The 12,823-nt window shown below is 58.1% G+C and overlaps 2 protein-coding genes across 4 annotated transcripts; both read right to left on the reverse strand.

Annotated features, from left to right (window-relative positions):
* FREY1 (Frey regulator of sperm-oocyte fusion 1) lies at nt 1-2,852 on the reverse strand. 2 transcript variants are annotated; one of them, XM_074336296.2, is made up of 3 exons: nt 2,738-2,852; nt 384-511; nt 1-223 (listed from the first exon to the last, which is right to left on the reverse strand). In XM_074336296.2, exons 1-3 carry the CDS (start codon nt 2,752-2,754, stop codon nt 102-104), a joined length of 267 nt encoding a protein of 88 aa, XP_074192397.1. In that variant the 5' UTR covers nt 2,755-2,852; the 3' UTR covers nt 1-101. The 2 variants fall into 2 exon arrangements, with proteins under 2 accessions (XP_074192397.1, XP_019601959.2); XM_019746400.2 differs by lacking the exon at nt 2,738-2,852 and adding an exon at nt 666-760 and having other exon boundaries at nt 384-457.
* An 845-nt stretch (nt 2,853-3,697) lies between these two features.
* Nucleotides 3,698-10,944, reverse strand: PEX16 (peroxisomal biogenesis factor 16). Of its 2 annotated transcripts, none has more exons than XM_088789563.1 (11): nt 9,757-10,944; nt 9,627-9,662; nt 8,728-8,804; nt 8,247-8,380; nt 8,010-8,110; nt 6,684-6,764; nt 6,388-6,546; nt 6,216-6,288; nt 5,965-6,084; nt 4,428-4,492; nt 3,698-3,851 (listed from the first exon to the last, which is right to left on the reverse strand). In XM_088789563.1, exons 1-11 carry the CDS (start codon nt 9,974-9,976, stop codon nt 3,793-3,795), a joined length of 1,125 nt encoding a protein of 374 aa, XP_088645689.1. In that variant the 5' UTR covers nt 9,977-10,944; the 3' UTR covers nt 3,698-3,792. The 2 variants fall into 2 exon arrangements, with proteins under 2 accessions (XP_088645689.1, XP_019601958.2); XM_019746399.3 differs by having other exon boundaries at nt 9,862-10,940.
* Nucleotides 10,945-12,823: the final 1,879 nt, after the last annotated feature.

Here is a 12,823-nt window from a genome sequence, read left to right on the forward strand (position 1 = left end):
AAGTGGGTATATCTGCTTGGGCCCCTCCTATGCCCTACTCGTTGCCATCCCAGGAAGGCCCAAGGCTTTGCTGCACAGAATAGCTTTATAAGGGATTCCCATCACACGTGTGTGTCATCGTAATACTCAGCCATGTCTGGCCCGTCCCGTTTGCGCTGCTGGGCCTGGGAGAGGAGGGGTCGAGGCCCTCGTGGCCAGGGGTGCTTGGGTCGGACTCCATAGTCTAAGCGAGAAGAGGGTATGTTTGGGAGGGAGAATCTGGTTTTCCACTGAAGTCACCCCTGCAAAGATGCTGCTGGGATGAGATACCCTCCCTAGGGCATGTCTCCCCCATCAGAGAGGGGTGAGGGCAGGGAAGGGGAAGGGGTGGGGTGAGATAATACCATCCACCAGGCCGGACAGTGGCTGTGAGAGTTCCAGGGGAGCTGAAAATTCCTCAGGAATAGATCGCCGAGGCCTGTGGGAGATGTTGGGGTGCTCAGCCCTGGCCCCAAAGGCCACTGTCACTTCCCTGTGAAAGGAGGAATGGCCCAGGGTGGGGGACTGGACAAGACCCCTGACACAGGGTAATGGCACCAGCCTCTCCTCCAGGGAGGAGGCAGCATGGCAGAGCCCTCCAACTTCCAGGCCCTGTTAAGCCCTGACCCTGTGCTCCCGGGAGTTACCTCAGTGGCTGGGGGTGGAGTGCAGCTGCCAGGACGAGGTAGAGGAGGAAGAGGCTCAGCCCCGCCCTGGGGTACCCCAGCATGGTGAGAACCATCTCCTACTCAGGTCCCAGATGCCGGCTTCTGCCTGCCCCTCCCCCAGCAGAAGGATGGAACCTATTGCCAGCTCCCAGGGCCACTTCACAAAGGGCATTAGTTCCAGGGCTCAGCATCGGCACCAGCTCTGGACTAGGCCAGAAACCTCCATGCTGAGGTTTGGTTTTTGTTTGTTTTTCTGACGCTGTAGGCCAACAGGTGCCAAACCACATCTTGTTTCAGTGTCATTGTCCAAGGGTTAAGGGCACCGACCTTTGGAGTCAGCTCTCAATTGAGATCCTGACCTTGCCTATTGCTAGGTGGACACATCACTTAATTCTGTGGGCCTGTTTCCTCATCTGTGAGGTAAGGTAAATACATAATATGTCCAAGGTCTGGCACACAGTAGGCCCTCAGCAGAGGTCACGGCCACTGAGTCCTCACCCCAGGGCCCCACCCATTCCCACTTAGCCTCCTCCCTGCCTCCTGCTGCCACCACCACACAGTGTCTCCCTCCGTCTCAGTTGTCCAGGAAAGGTGTGCTGAGGAGCCCAGAGTGGTTACTCAGCCCTGGCCAGCTCAGATTCCCCTGGGGGGAGTACTTAAGGAACTTCTTACTTAGTCCCCACAGCTTAGAACAGCCTGGTCCAGGTCTGGCACAAAGTAGGCCCTGCCATCGCCCCTGAGGTGGACAGAGGGATTTCAAGTTAGGTGGCGAAGCCCGGGAGCTTCTCTAGAGTGTGTTTCTGGAGGGCAGGGCCTGCAGGATCCCCAGCACTTGACACTTGATGGGTGCTCAGTATTTGTTGAATGAATGAATGCAATGTGACAGTGTGCTGGAGAATCTCTCCACAGGCCTGAGGCAAAGCTGTGGGCCCTTTGGTTCCTGCCCAGCCCCGTCAATGCAGTGGGGACCTGGTTCACTGCAGGAGCCGAGCCCAAAGCTTTAAAAACAAACTCCAGGCCCCACCCAGACCTGTGGGATCAGAACCTGAGGGCTGGGCTGGGGGTCTGCACTTTGGACGCCCAGTTGCTTCTAAGAAGCAGTTCTACTGGCAGGTCCAACCCCCTCTAACTGCTGACGTGCCTCAAGCCCAGAGAGTGAAGTCCCTTGTTTCCAACCCTGCCTCCTGGTCCTGAGTCGCCCCCGCGAGGCTGACCAGCTCATGTCTCCTACAATGTATCTCCTTCCTGTGCTCGGACACCACACATTGACTTCTCACTGACCACCCCCCTTTCTGTGTCCTGGACACAACTGTCCCCACCAAGGTTCACTCCTGCCTGGAACCACGAGTTTCAGGAACCACGAGCTCTGCCTAACTCCATACTCCTCGTCCTTCACCCCCCTTGCCTCCGAGATGCCACCTCTTCCTATCCACAACCAGTCCCAAGGCCTGCCTGGGTTACACCTAAACCTCTCTATCGCCCTGCCATGGCCCCATTTCAGCCCATCCACTGTTCTAGGTCTCTGCCCCAATGTCACTGCTCCCATCCTCCATCTCTGCCCCCTGTCCACCCTGCACCAGGCAGCTGCCATGAGGTTTGAAACAGGCCCCTTCCCCGCTGCCTCCCAGAGGCAGGTGCCACCTGCTCACCTGGTATGTGACAGCCTGTTGGATTTGGCCCTGACCTCTCCCTCCAGCCTCATCCCCTGAGCCCCCGCCCTCTCCTCCCTTCCGCCCCAGCATCGGCTTCACGCCACCGTGACACTACACGTGCTGTTTTCTGCACACACGGCCTCCTCTCCCAGTCTGCTCATCGAAAAACTGGTGGAGTTTTCCCAGTTAAGCAGTTTTCCCTGCTTGAAGGGCGGCTTCCCTGACCACTGCACCCTCCCCAGTCAGCCTGGGCGGGCAAGCACCCCACTTGCTCACCCCTAGACTACTTTTCGTATACCCTTCCACCTAGTTCAGTGTCCTGGTGCGCTGCACGCTTTTACACACCCGTCTCCTCCACCGATCGGTGAGAGCATGAAGGCAAGAACGTGCTTTACTCACTTCTGAACGCACAGCATACAGTACAGAGCCTGCTACACAGCAAGTGCCCAGCGACGCTTGTTAGACTCGGCGGAAGGCTGTGGGCCTCGAGCTGTGACCTCCGCAGCTCAGTCCTTCACTCCACGCCCAGGGCCTACACGAGGCTTCTCAGAGGCACCTGGGGAAAGCAGTCAGGGAAAAGGACTGGCCCCTCTGGGCTTGCATTCCACCTGGGGGGTCTGGGAGGAGGTGGGCACGGCAGTCACCAGTGCAGACCAAGCCCTCTCAGAACCAAAGCTAACCATCTGGCTACTCCAGCAGGAAAGTGTGGTCTGTTCATAGGGCTAAGGGGGCAGGGGCAGAGGTGAGGAAATGGGGAGACCAGACAGAACCTGCACCCAGCTTTCTCTGAGCTTCTCAGGCTCCTGTTCCTTCCATGCACCCCCACCCCATTCCCAGCATCGACCCCCTGACATTCTTTCCCCAAAGGAGAAAAGCCTCTTGCACTCAGCTAGGAGTTCAGGGCTTGAGGTACCACTGTGCACTGAGCTGGCACTACCATTCACCAGGCTCCCTCACAGACGCTGGCAACAAGGCCCTGCAGGCGGAAGGGGCAGACAGAGGCTCTGGCCAGAGGACACATGAGCAGCTGACATCCACTGCCTAGGTTCGTCCTTGTCATCAGCAGGGACACTTTACTGAGAGAGGCACTTTACTCCCACAGCTGCCCCGACAAGCAGCTTCCCAGGCTCGAGGTTAAATCCCACTTTCTGCGGCTGAGGAGCCCTGGGTCCCAGTCCTAGCAGAGGCTTCTTGGCCCAGTAGCGAGGTGAGGCTGCAGTGGCTCCATCACTGGAGGGTGCGAAGTCGAGAGGGTGTTAAGAGGGGCTCGGGTGGCGGCCAGGCCCGTGTGCACAGCCTGGCTAGGGTGTGAGCGCCAGGCACCCTGGGCGGTGGGTACGGAGAGGCCATAGGCTCGGACACTGCCACAGTCAGTTTTATTAGGGTAGAGGGGTCCAGGGGACTAAGGGCTGAGGCACCCTGCCCCTCCCTGCACCCCACTCCCAGGATGTCTGTCAGCCCCAATTGTAGAAATAAATTTTCTGCCAGGCAGGCAAGTAATCCATAAGTGGCCCTGCAGAGAGAAGAGAGAGGAACAATTCAGGGCTGAAGGCCAGACTCCTGGCCCTGTTCTACCTGGGGCCCTTCTCAGCCACTGCTGCTCACATCTGCCATCCACGACCTGGCTCTCCCACCTCTAGGGAGGTAGCGTCGCCAGCGACCTCGTCTCCACTTACACACAAGGCTTCTCAGGCTCAGAGAAGCCACGGCTCATCCAGTTGTAGATGCTGACAGTACAGCCCAGTGGCTCTCTGCTGAGGTGGGATCTCCCCACGGCCCGAGAGGCTTCATCCCCGCCACAGAGTCCCCACCCAGAGACGCCGGTCTTGTCACACTCCGGGACATGGAGGCAGGGAAAAGGCTGATGGCCTCCTCCCACCACAGGGCACCCTCCTTCCAGCTACCCGAGGCTCTCCAGGCCAGCCTGGCCCATGTCCAGGACCTGTCACCCACCTGGCCTGACCTCTGGGCTCCCTCTCCCAACTGCGCCAAGAATCAAATTACAAGGAGACAAAGAGAAAAGAGGGTGATAGGGCCACGCATGCAATCCACAACACTCAGGAATAATCACACCCCACCCCATGCTTACTTGTGACCAGGCCAATGCCCGGGACATGGTCTGCCAGCAGCTGGAGCAGGAACAGGATCCTGGCCCTGCAAAGAGGTGATAAATAGGGGGCAGGCTGAGTGGGGGGTCTGGGTCCTGGCTGCTAAAAAGCCTTCACTGACCACCTGACTACAGGCAGTGCTCCCAGAAGACAGAAAGTAACTGTGGAGCAAGGACAGGCCCCAGCACAAAGGGTGAGCTCTCTGGGTGTGGCGCTGGTCCTGCCCTCCCCCCGCTACAGGCCTGGGATGCTCACAACTCAGAGTCTGGCTCAGAGACGATGTCTCTCTGACAGTAAGAAGAGGGGAAGAAAGGCTGCCTTCCCAGGCTGCACCCTGGAGCCCCTCAGCGCCCCAGGCCTGTCTTCAGGGAAAACAAGGACTTTCTCTAACGGATGTCTACACCCTCAGTCTGGGCCACTACTCTGAGGGTGCCAGGCCAGTCAGGTCCGCAGGAGAGCGAGCCAAATTGGAGACTTACAGCCTGGGAAACTACCTCTACAATTACTGCCTCAAAATTCCTGTTCAGTGTGATACTGGGGCCATGTTTCCTCTGTAAAGTGTAAGCAATTTGTGGGGGGAGGTCACGTGATCTGTGTAAGCCTCTGGAATGTTCTCTCTAGAGTATGCAATAGGATTTGGCTTTAGTGCCTTAAGAGCTTTCAAACTTATCCAAAAGCAGAAACTGCCAGGCAAAGTTATTTTCACTGAGGTGGCATTAAACATTATATAAGCTTGCTTTCTACTGTCTCAGAAAAAAAAAGAGATTGTATGGCCATACTATGAAGTATAATTCCAATTCATATCCGGTCTTAAGGCAGTACATTTGTTAAAACCTAGACAGAGTGGTCCTGGGAGCCTCGTCTGTCTCACAGCCCCATACAAGGACCCCTCCTCAAATCTCGGTGTGACCTCAGGCGGTCACCCTGGCAGAAGACTTGGCCCTGAGCCACCCCTCACCCCACGTACCCCCAGCATGCCTCTCTGTGTTTGGCTGAGGATAGGAGCTCTGGACCCTCACAGGTGACAGAGTGGGGGCTGGGCAAGGTGGGGACAGGCCAGGAGAGAACATGGGTGTGGGATCTGGCTCTGCCACTGGCTAGCTGTGTGGCTTTAAGCTGCCCAACCTCTTTGAACCTCAAGTGCCTACTGTGAGAAGTGGGGATAATCCAAACTATTTGACCAGAAGACGTGCAAATGACCTGGCGGGTGTGGAAAGCCTGCACGCACCACCATCCCTGTGGCCCGGCCCTCGGTGCGTCTCCTGCCAACCACGGCTTAAGCTCCCACACGCCTGGGCTGATGGCCCCGAGCTCGGAAGGCAGGTCTGGGCTGGCATCCGATAAATGGAGTGACCACACCCCAGGACAGCACATAGCAGGTGCTCAGTGAACCCAGGATGGAGGAAGGAGGGAAGAAGGGAAGGCATGAATAGCGGTTGGGGCTCCGGGGCCCCACTTCCCTCCTCTCTCCGTGGCTGAGGGTGGGCCTTGCCACTCGCTGGAGAGCCTGATCCTTACTCGGAGAAGCGGTCATAGAACGGGGAGCGCAGCAGGTAGTAGAGCAGCAGGATGGTCCGGCGCCGCAGTTCCAGCCGCTCCCTCCGGGACAGGCCCTTCCTGTCACTCAGGAGGCTCAGACTGGGGCGAGGAGGGGACACAATTAGGGCCAGCAACAGGAGGAGCAGGGGGCCCTGCCTGCCTGGGTGAAGCCAGGCCTGCAGCACGAAGCCCGGCAGACGGAGTGGAGCCCCTGGGCAGGCCCAGCTCACCTGGTCACATCTACAACACCAGACAGGAGCCAGGGTGTCCACGACCGCTGACCCCAGAGGCCTAGGCTAAGCACTGACAGCCAGGCGTCAAGGAGTCTCCGGCACAGGGCCTGCCCTGCCCACTCCCGCCTCTCCCTACCCCGCAGTGCCGGCAGCCCCACGCTAAGGATACAGTGCAGCAGGGGCCGGGCAATATACAAGGACTCTGCGATGGTCTCCTGCAGCCCCAGCGGGGTGGGGGTGACACTCAGCTCCTCCTGATGCTGCTGCTGCTGCTGCCGTCTCTCCTGCTCCTGGGGGGCTCCCCAGTGCCTCGAGTGCAGGGACGGAGCTAGAACACAAGGGCAGCAGGTGAGCAGCCAGGCCAAAGCCAGGGCAAGGGGAGGGCCGGCGGGAGGAAAGACAGGCCTTCAGGCCCTTGCCGACCCCAGCACTGCGGTGCTCAGTCCAGCTACGTCCTACACTTACTGTTCTGGAGGGTTCGCACCACTCGGTTTGACCGCTTCCCCACGTATGACTGCTCCTGGCTACCAGGGCTGTGGTCACCATCTAGCAGGGACAGACAGAAGGCCATACTGTCAGATGGACATGTTTCCAGAAAAGCCTGCAAAGAACATGTGTGCGGTGAGTGCTCATGGGCTAAAGGAATGGGTGAGCTTGCACGAAGGCACCAGCTGAGTCAAGGACACTGCAGCAGGGGCTGCGGCTCAAACTGTCAGCGCCACCTGTGGCACAGGAGCCAGCCAGGAACCCAGGCTGCCAAGGGACTGGAACAAGGCAGGAGGAGTCCAACCACAGAACCAGAGGAGCTGTATCTCCTCAGTCCTTGGCTTTCAACATGACCATGAGGAAAAGCAAAGAACTGCCCCCACTCAAGGCCAGGAGAGTGAGGCTCAGAGACCAACACGTGCTAGGCCCAAAGCCCTGAAAGGACAGCTCTGCTGGGTATCCTGCCAGATGAGCCTGGGGTTCTTGATATAGAACCAGAGCCATAGCCGGCCTGGTGGCTCAGGTGGTTGGAGCACCGTGCTCCTAATGCCGAGGTCGCCGGTTCGATTCCCACATAGGCCAGTGAGCTGCACCCTCTATAGCTAAGATTGTGAACGATGGCTCACGATTGGCGTGAGCTGCTGTGGGCTACCATGTGCTGCAAGGAGCAGCTGGTGGCCAGCATGAGTGGCTGGAAGCCAGCGTGAGCAGCTGTGGGCTGTTGTGTGGTGCGGTGGGCTACCATGTGCTGCCACAAGCGGCCGGTGCCCAGCATGAGTGGCCAGCAGCCATCGTAAGTAGCCAGCAGCCATCGTGAGATGGCAGCCAGCAAGAGCTGCCGTGAGCGGATGACCAATGACCGGCGACCGACTGCCTCAGCCGGGGGAACGCAAGGCTCATAATACCAGCATGGGCCAGGGAGCTGTGTCCTACAACTAGACTGAGAAACAACGGCTTGAACTGGAGTGGGGGACGGTAGGGGAAGACAAAAGAACAGGAGAAAGAAAAAAAAAGAACCAGAGCCAGAGATGAGGCTGGCAGGAGCCCTCTCTCCTACTGATGCTCTGTCCCTTCTTTGTGCAGCGCACAAAAAAGGAATGAGGACTCTGACATCAGAAGTCCTGCGTTCAAGTTCCAATTCTGCCCCAACCTAATCTTTCTTCTCTGTAAAACACAGGGTGATGAGAACAAATGAGTTGATGGGGATAGACATGTTCCATAAATGGACAATATTCATTTGGTCAGCTCTAAATCCACAAATGAGTCCCCGGCTCCGTTCCACTGCAGAGCAGGCAAGCAGCTTACCCGGGGGCTGTGCCTGGGTCTCCCTGTCCAGCGGAACGATGGGGGGTGAGGTCTGGAGGCCAGCCTTGAACCAGATGAGCAGGAACATTCGCAGTACTGCCCTGGATTGGGAGTATGGAAGGGCTGGGGGGAAGGTGGCTAGCGGGCCAGGGGCCAGAGGTACTCTCCTGAACCCCATCTGTACAGCTAGCCTCAGTCACCCCTCCCCCAGGGACTGCCCGCCACAGTCCCACATACTTGGCCAGCTGGATGAGGGCAATGACGAGCCAGCGGCCCACTTCGCCCCACACTTTGGTGGCTCCCATCTCCATGAACACCTCCACGCACTCCAGCACGCTCAGCCATGTCAGCAGCTTCTGCTGAGTCAGCGACTGTAAGAACCCCAGGCCAAGAGATCAGGAGGCACCCCTTTGTCACAGGCCCTTTCCCTAGGGGACTCCTCTGACAGTAGATGTGGATTTTCCCCTTTCCAAGTTTGTAGGCCTGAGTTCTCCATCTGGGACAGGCTACTCCACGGCTCTGAGACTCAAGTCTTTTCATCCGAGATGGGGACACTGACACCTTGGCACCACCTAAGGAGGTGACTAGAGGCTCAGATGGATGCAGGCATGTCTCACACTCGATGAAATCATAACGTGCTATACACACAGGCTGGTTCTTACTATTTTGTTTCCAAGTCCCTATGCTTCCCGCCCTCAGTTCCTGGCAAAATTCTCACCACAGGCAACTTTTTCCGAAGCTCCTTCCGTAGGATCCCATCATTGAGCAGCACAAGCAGGTTAGAGGCGGAGTACACTGGGGGGTAGAGTGTGGCCCTGAGAGGCTGACCCTGCAGCCTGCACCTCCTCCCCTTCTCCCGAGCTGCATGGATCACCTATCACCTGCTGTGCTCAGCCACCCACACACTATGTGGAAACCAACCCGGCTCCCTGTCCACGTCCTCAGCTCCACACGCCGCAGTGTGATCTCGTGTGGGTGGCTAGAACAAGATCGTTTGACCTCAGTGACAAACCAGCTACTGCCCTGCTGACAGAGCAGTGGCCCTCCAGCTGCCCAGAACTGTCCACTGTGCTCCAAATAGCCACAGCTGGGTGGTCTCACCTCCTGACCCTGCTCTCTCTGCATCCTGTCCCTGAAAGTCTACTCCACTTCCATCTTTCAAAACCAAGCTGGTCCTTTCAGGACCGTCACTTCCAGCACTCACTGGGCAAACACTACAGAGGCAGTTACAGTACGGGGACCCTGCAACCCCGGAGATGTGGATCTGAATCCTGGTTCTAGGATCATCAGTGGCCACTTCCTACCCTCACTGAACTTCTGTTCCTAAACTACACACGGAGGACAAGAGCACCCACCTTATACGACTGGAGGGAGAATTAACTGGGCAAAGGCAGGGAAGGCATTTGGCCCAGCTGCCTAACCAGTCAAGGTCCCCAGATTTGTTTCTCAACTATGGGGACACAGAGGGCCCAGGACAGTGGACGCTGGACCTTTGTCCTATTCAGTCACAGCACAGGATGATCTAACAGGAAACCTAGGACTGCGAGCTGGGGTGGTCACCCCTCTGGGAAGCCTTCCTGGACTTTCCCGCCCTCCACCCACCCGAGCCCGGCTCACCCAGCTCTGACAGCTCGTGCGAATCGGCGAAGCGACCTGAGGAGAGGGCACAGAAGGAGGCGTCGGTGAGCGTTGCCTCACCCTGCGGCTTCGGGTCCCAGGATGTCCCCTCCCTACGCCCTACGGGAACCTGGAAGGAACTTCTCAAGCACAGCGATCACTACCCTGACGCCGCAGGGAAGGGGGCAAGTGGGGTCAGAGCCTCGAAGGGATTGATCAAAGGTCTGGGTGGCACCTGCCAGCAGGTAACTGAGGCCCCGCACTGCCGTCTCCAGCTGGGCGGTGGCAGCCGGGTGACGAGTCACGTACTCCTGGTAGCGGAGGCCCAGGAGCCTCAGCTTCTCCATCATGCCTTCGAGACCGACAGACCCACTGACCGACAGACAGCACGAGCGGTTGCGGTGCCCTGCTTCCTGCGCCCTCCTTCCTGCTTCCGGCCCTAAGCCCGCCTCTCGGTTGCTTAACTTCCGCGGGCCCGTGGGACGGTGACGTGAAGGGCCATTGAACCCCCCATCACCCCATTTCTTAAATCGCCTCCCACTAGGGTAGCGCTTAGCAACTGCGGGCTTAATCCCGCCCTCCCTACTCCTTCAGGTCATTGGTTAACACTCTCTCCGCCCCCGACCCCATCCACGCCGTTCGGGACCGGGCTCTTCCGCCCTCCCGGTTGGCTGCCCTTGCGCCTGCGCAGTTGTAGCTCCAGGAAAGCTCCCGCGGCAGTCTGAGCCGTTCGTTCCAGAGGAGGCGCTTGTAGCCTAGAGTCTTCCTAATAGAACGCCGAGAGGCTCGAACGGGACCGGATTTTAAAGGGCTGGGAGGTAGCGCGCTGAAAGGAGCCTCCATCGGACTTGGGGAGGAGCCGGGAGAGTCTAAGGAGAGTTGGACTGTGTCTCGGCAGGCGCGCGTGTGGCCAACTGCCTCATCTCCCGTCCCCAACCAGAGGTAGTGCTGGGGAAACTGAGGCAGCAAGGAGTCCAGCAACCAACGCAGGCTCGATCCCCCGGCCAGCACCATTAGTGCCCCGACTTCGGCCCCAGCTCCCGCAAGGACTGTGTCCCCCAAGAGCGCGCCCCTGCACTCCCACCTCCGTGGAGAAAACCCTGGCCCGGCCTTCTGCTCTCGACTCGTGGTGACCGTGGTCGGGAGATTCCCTTCTCTGGGCCTCAGGTTTCCCCTCCCCATCTGTAAAGTGGTTTGAGGGCAGACTTGGTCCTTAGACTCGGAATCAATCTCGAAGCGCTTTACGGCCTTCGGATGCACCCCTCAGTCTTGCTGCTCCCCAAGGGATGAGGAGACTCCTGGGGATCCCTTCTCAAACGAGGCAGCTTCCCTGGAAGGGGCGGCTGCGGGAGAGGTGTGGCCAGAGGCGGAGGGAACTGACGCCCCTGGGAGGTAGTCGCTGATTGGCTGTGGGGGAAGGGGCGGGGCCTCGCCCATTCGGACTGTGCTGGCGTATGTGTGGTACCCTGAGAACAGCAAAACATTCTTTTACCTAATCCCCTCTACCAGATATTATCTCCAAATGAAGAAAGGATCCGCTTAAGAACCCAGTCAAGATTCGAATCCTGACAGAATCTAGGCGTTTTAAGCAACACACCTCACCGGGAAGCCACAACCCTTCCTTGCACTCCCTCCCCCCAGCTCCCTCGCCAGTTTAGTTTTCTTCCATATCCGGTGGGGAATCATAGCTGCCCTCCCTACTCAGGCCAAGGAATGAAGAATCAGGTAGATGTGTCCAGGGGCCTCCGGAAAGGCAAAGGCCTTGGAGAACACAGAAGGTGGACGTGGGCATCAGCAGCATTATTTCTCACCACCTCCTGGGTGCCAGGCTCACTCATACTCCACTCTTCTTAGCAACCTGCTAGGTTGCTATGAGCTCCTTTTCACAGATGGGGAAATAAGAGGCGCAAGGAGGGGAAAGGACTTGTCCCAGATCATACAGCATGGCATTGGCCAAAAGGATCACAATACAGGTCTTACAGGGCAGTGCTGTCTCTCCTGCCCACAGCCTAGCAAGAGCAGTGACACGTTGAGGCCATTTGGTCATAAATCAAGTTAGCAACTGGGATTAAGACCAGAGCTCAGGGACTTCGGTGTGGGGCTCTTTCTCCCTTACTCCCTGCACCCCATCATCTTAATGAACTTGTTCCCTGAACCTCACTAGTGGATATCCCTCCAGTGCCTCCCCTGAGGCTGTGGAGAGAGTAAGGAGGGAGAGTGTGCCGTTTCTTTGGCATTCCCAGGGCTGGTGGTCTTGTGCTTCTGGGGAGGAGTGAGGCATGGAGGATAGAGGAGCAGCCTCCCCTAGACAGAATATGAGGGGTGTTTGGCCTGGAGCCCGTTTCTGTCTTGCCTGCCTCCAGGGCTGGGAAGGGATCATAAGGCCAGCCAGGCTGGCAGCAGCAAGGCTCCCTGAATTTCCTCTCCAGATCCCAGGCCTGATTAGGTCCCAGAGACAAAGAGTGGCCGTGTGTGCAGGAGGCGCCCAGGGCAGCTTCTCCCTGCTGGGCCCATGCTTGGACTTGGTCACTTGGCTGGGCTGGAAGGGCCTCTGGGCAGGATGGTCCGGATCTCCCCTGCTTAACTCTGCCATGAACGACAGGGGAAGAGAGCTAGACCAGTCCAACAGGTACAGATGAAGACGCTGAGGCCCAGAGAGCGGGCCTGACTGGTTCAAGGTTATACAGCAAAGTCCTGGGCAGAGCTGGGCCAAACCAGGTCTCAGGCTTAGCACCCTTTCATATGCTCAGACCTGTCTCCCTTTCCCCTCCACAGCCCCAGAAGAACCTCTTGGAGGCCCAGCAGGCATCTCAGCAACTCAATTTCCCAAGTGGTAAGACTGAGCAAGGGTTGGGGCCAGTACTGTGAGTGACCACAGTCACTCTGCAGACCCAGCCTCTCCCACAAACTTCCTGGCCAGGCCCTGGCTGTGTGGCCCACCTGCTCCATCACATTTAACCCACACAGATAGTCTCTGCTGAGGCTCTTGCAGGGGGATTCCACCCACTCCCACTCCAGCTCCAGGCTAGAGATGAATGTCAGGGGTGCTCAAAGCTCCAGGTACCTGGGAGGCCCTTGCATCCCCTCATTTCCTCTCAATTCCTAGATATACAAGGAGCTGCCATAGGTCTCCATGGCAACAATTGCCCCTGGCCTCCAAAGGCCCAAAGCCCAACCTTCCTTGCAGAGCTCCATCT

This window comes from Rhinolophus sinicus, chromosome 14 (genome assembly GCF_057876585.1).
Source record: "Rhinolophus sinicus isolate RSI-liver-muscle chromosome 14, RSI-T2T, whole genome shotgun sequence".
Classification (NCBI taxonomy): Eukaryota; Metazoa; Chordata; class Mammalia; order Chiroptera; family Rhinolophidae; genus Rhinolophus; species Rhinolophus sinicus.

Coding starts and splice junctions, on each gene's coding strand:
- FREY1 (XM_019746400.2), bottom strand. CDS start 760: ATGGTTCTCACCATGCTGGGGTACCCCAGGGCGGGGCTGAGCCTCTTC. Junction 458..665: donor CTCCACCCCCAGCCACTGAG/GTAACTCCCGGG, acceptor CATCTCCCACAG/GCCTCGGCGATCTATTCCTG. Junction 224..383: donor ACTGTCCGGCCTGGTGGATG/GTATTATCTCAC, acceptor CTTCTCGCTTAG/ACTATGGAGTCCGACCCAAG.
- PEX16 (XM_088789563.1), bottom strand. CDS start 9,976: ATGATGGAGAAGCTGAGGCTCCTGGGCCTCCGCTACCAGGAGTACGTG. Junction 8,805..9,626: donor GCACGAGCTGTCAGAGCTGG/GTGAGCCGGGCT, acceptor TCTACCCCCCAG/TGTACTCCGCCTCTAACCTG. Junction 6,547..6,683: donor GGTGCGAACCCTCCAGAACA/GTAAGTGTAGGA, acceptor CTTGTGTTCTAG/CTCCGTCCCTGCACTCGAGG.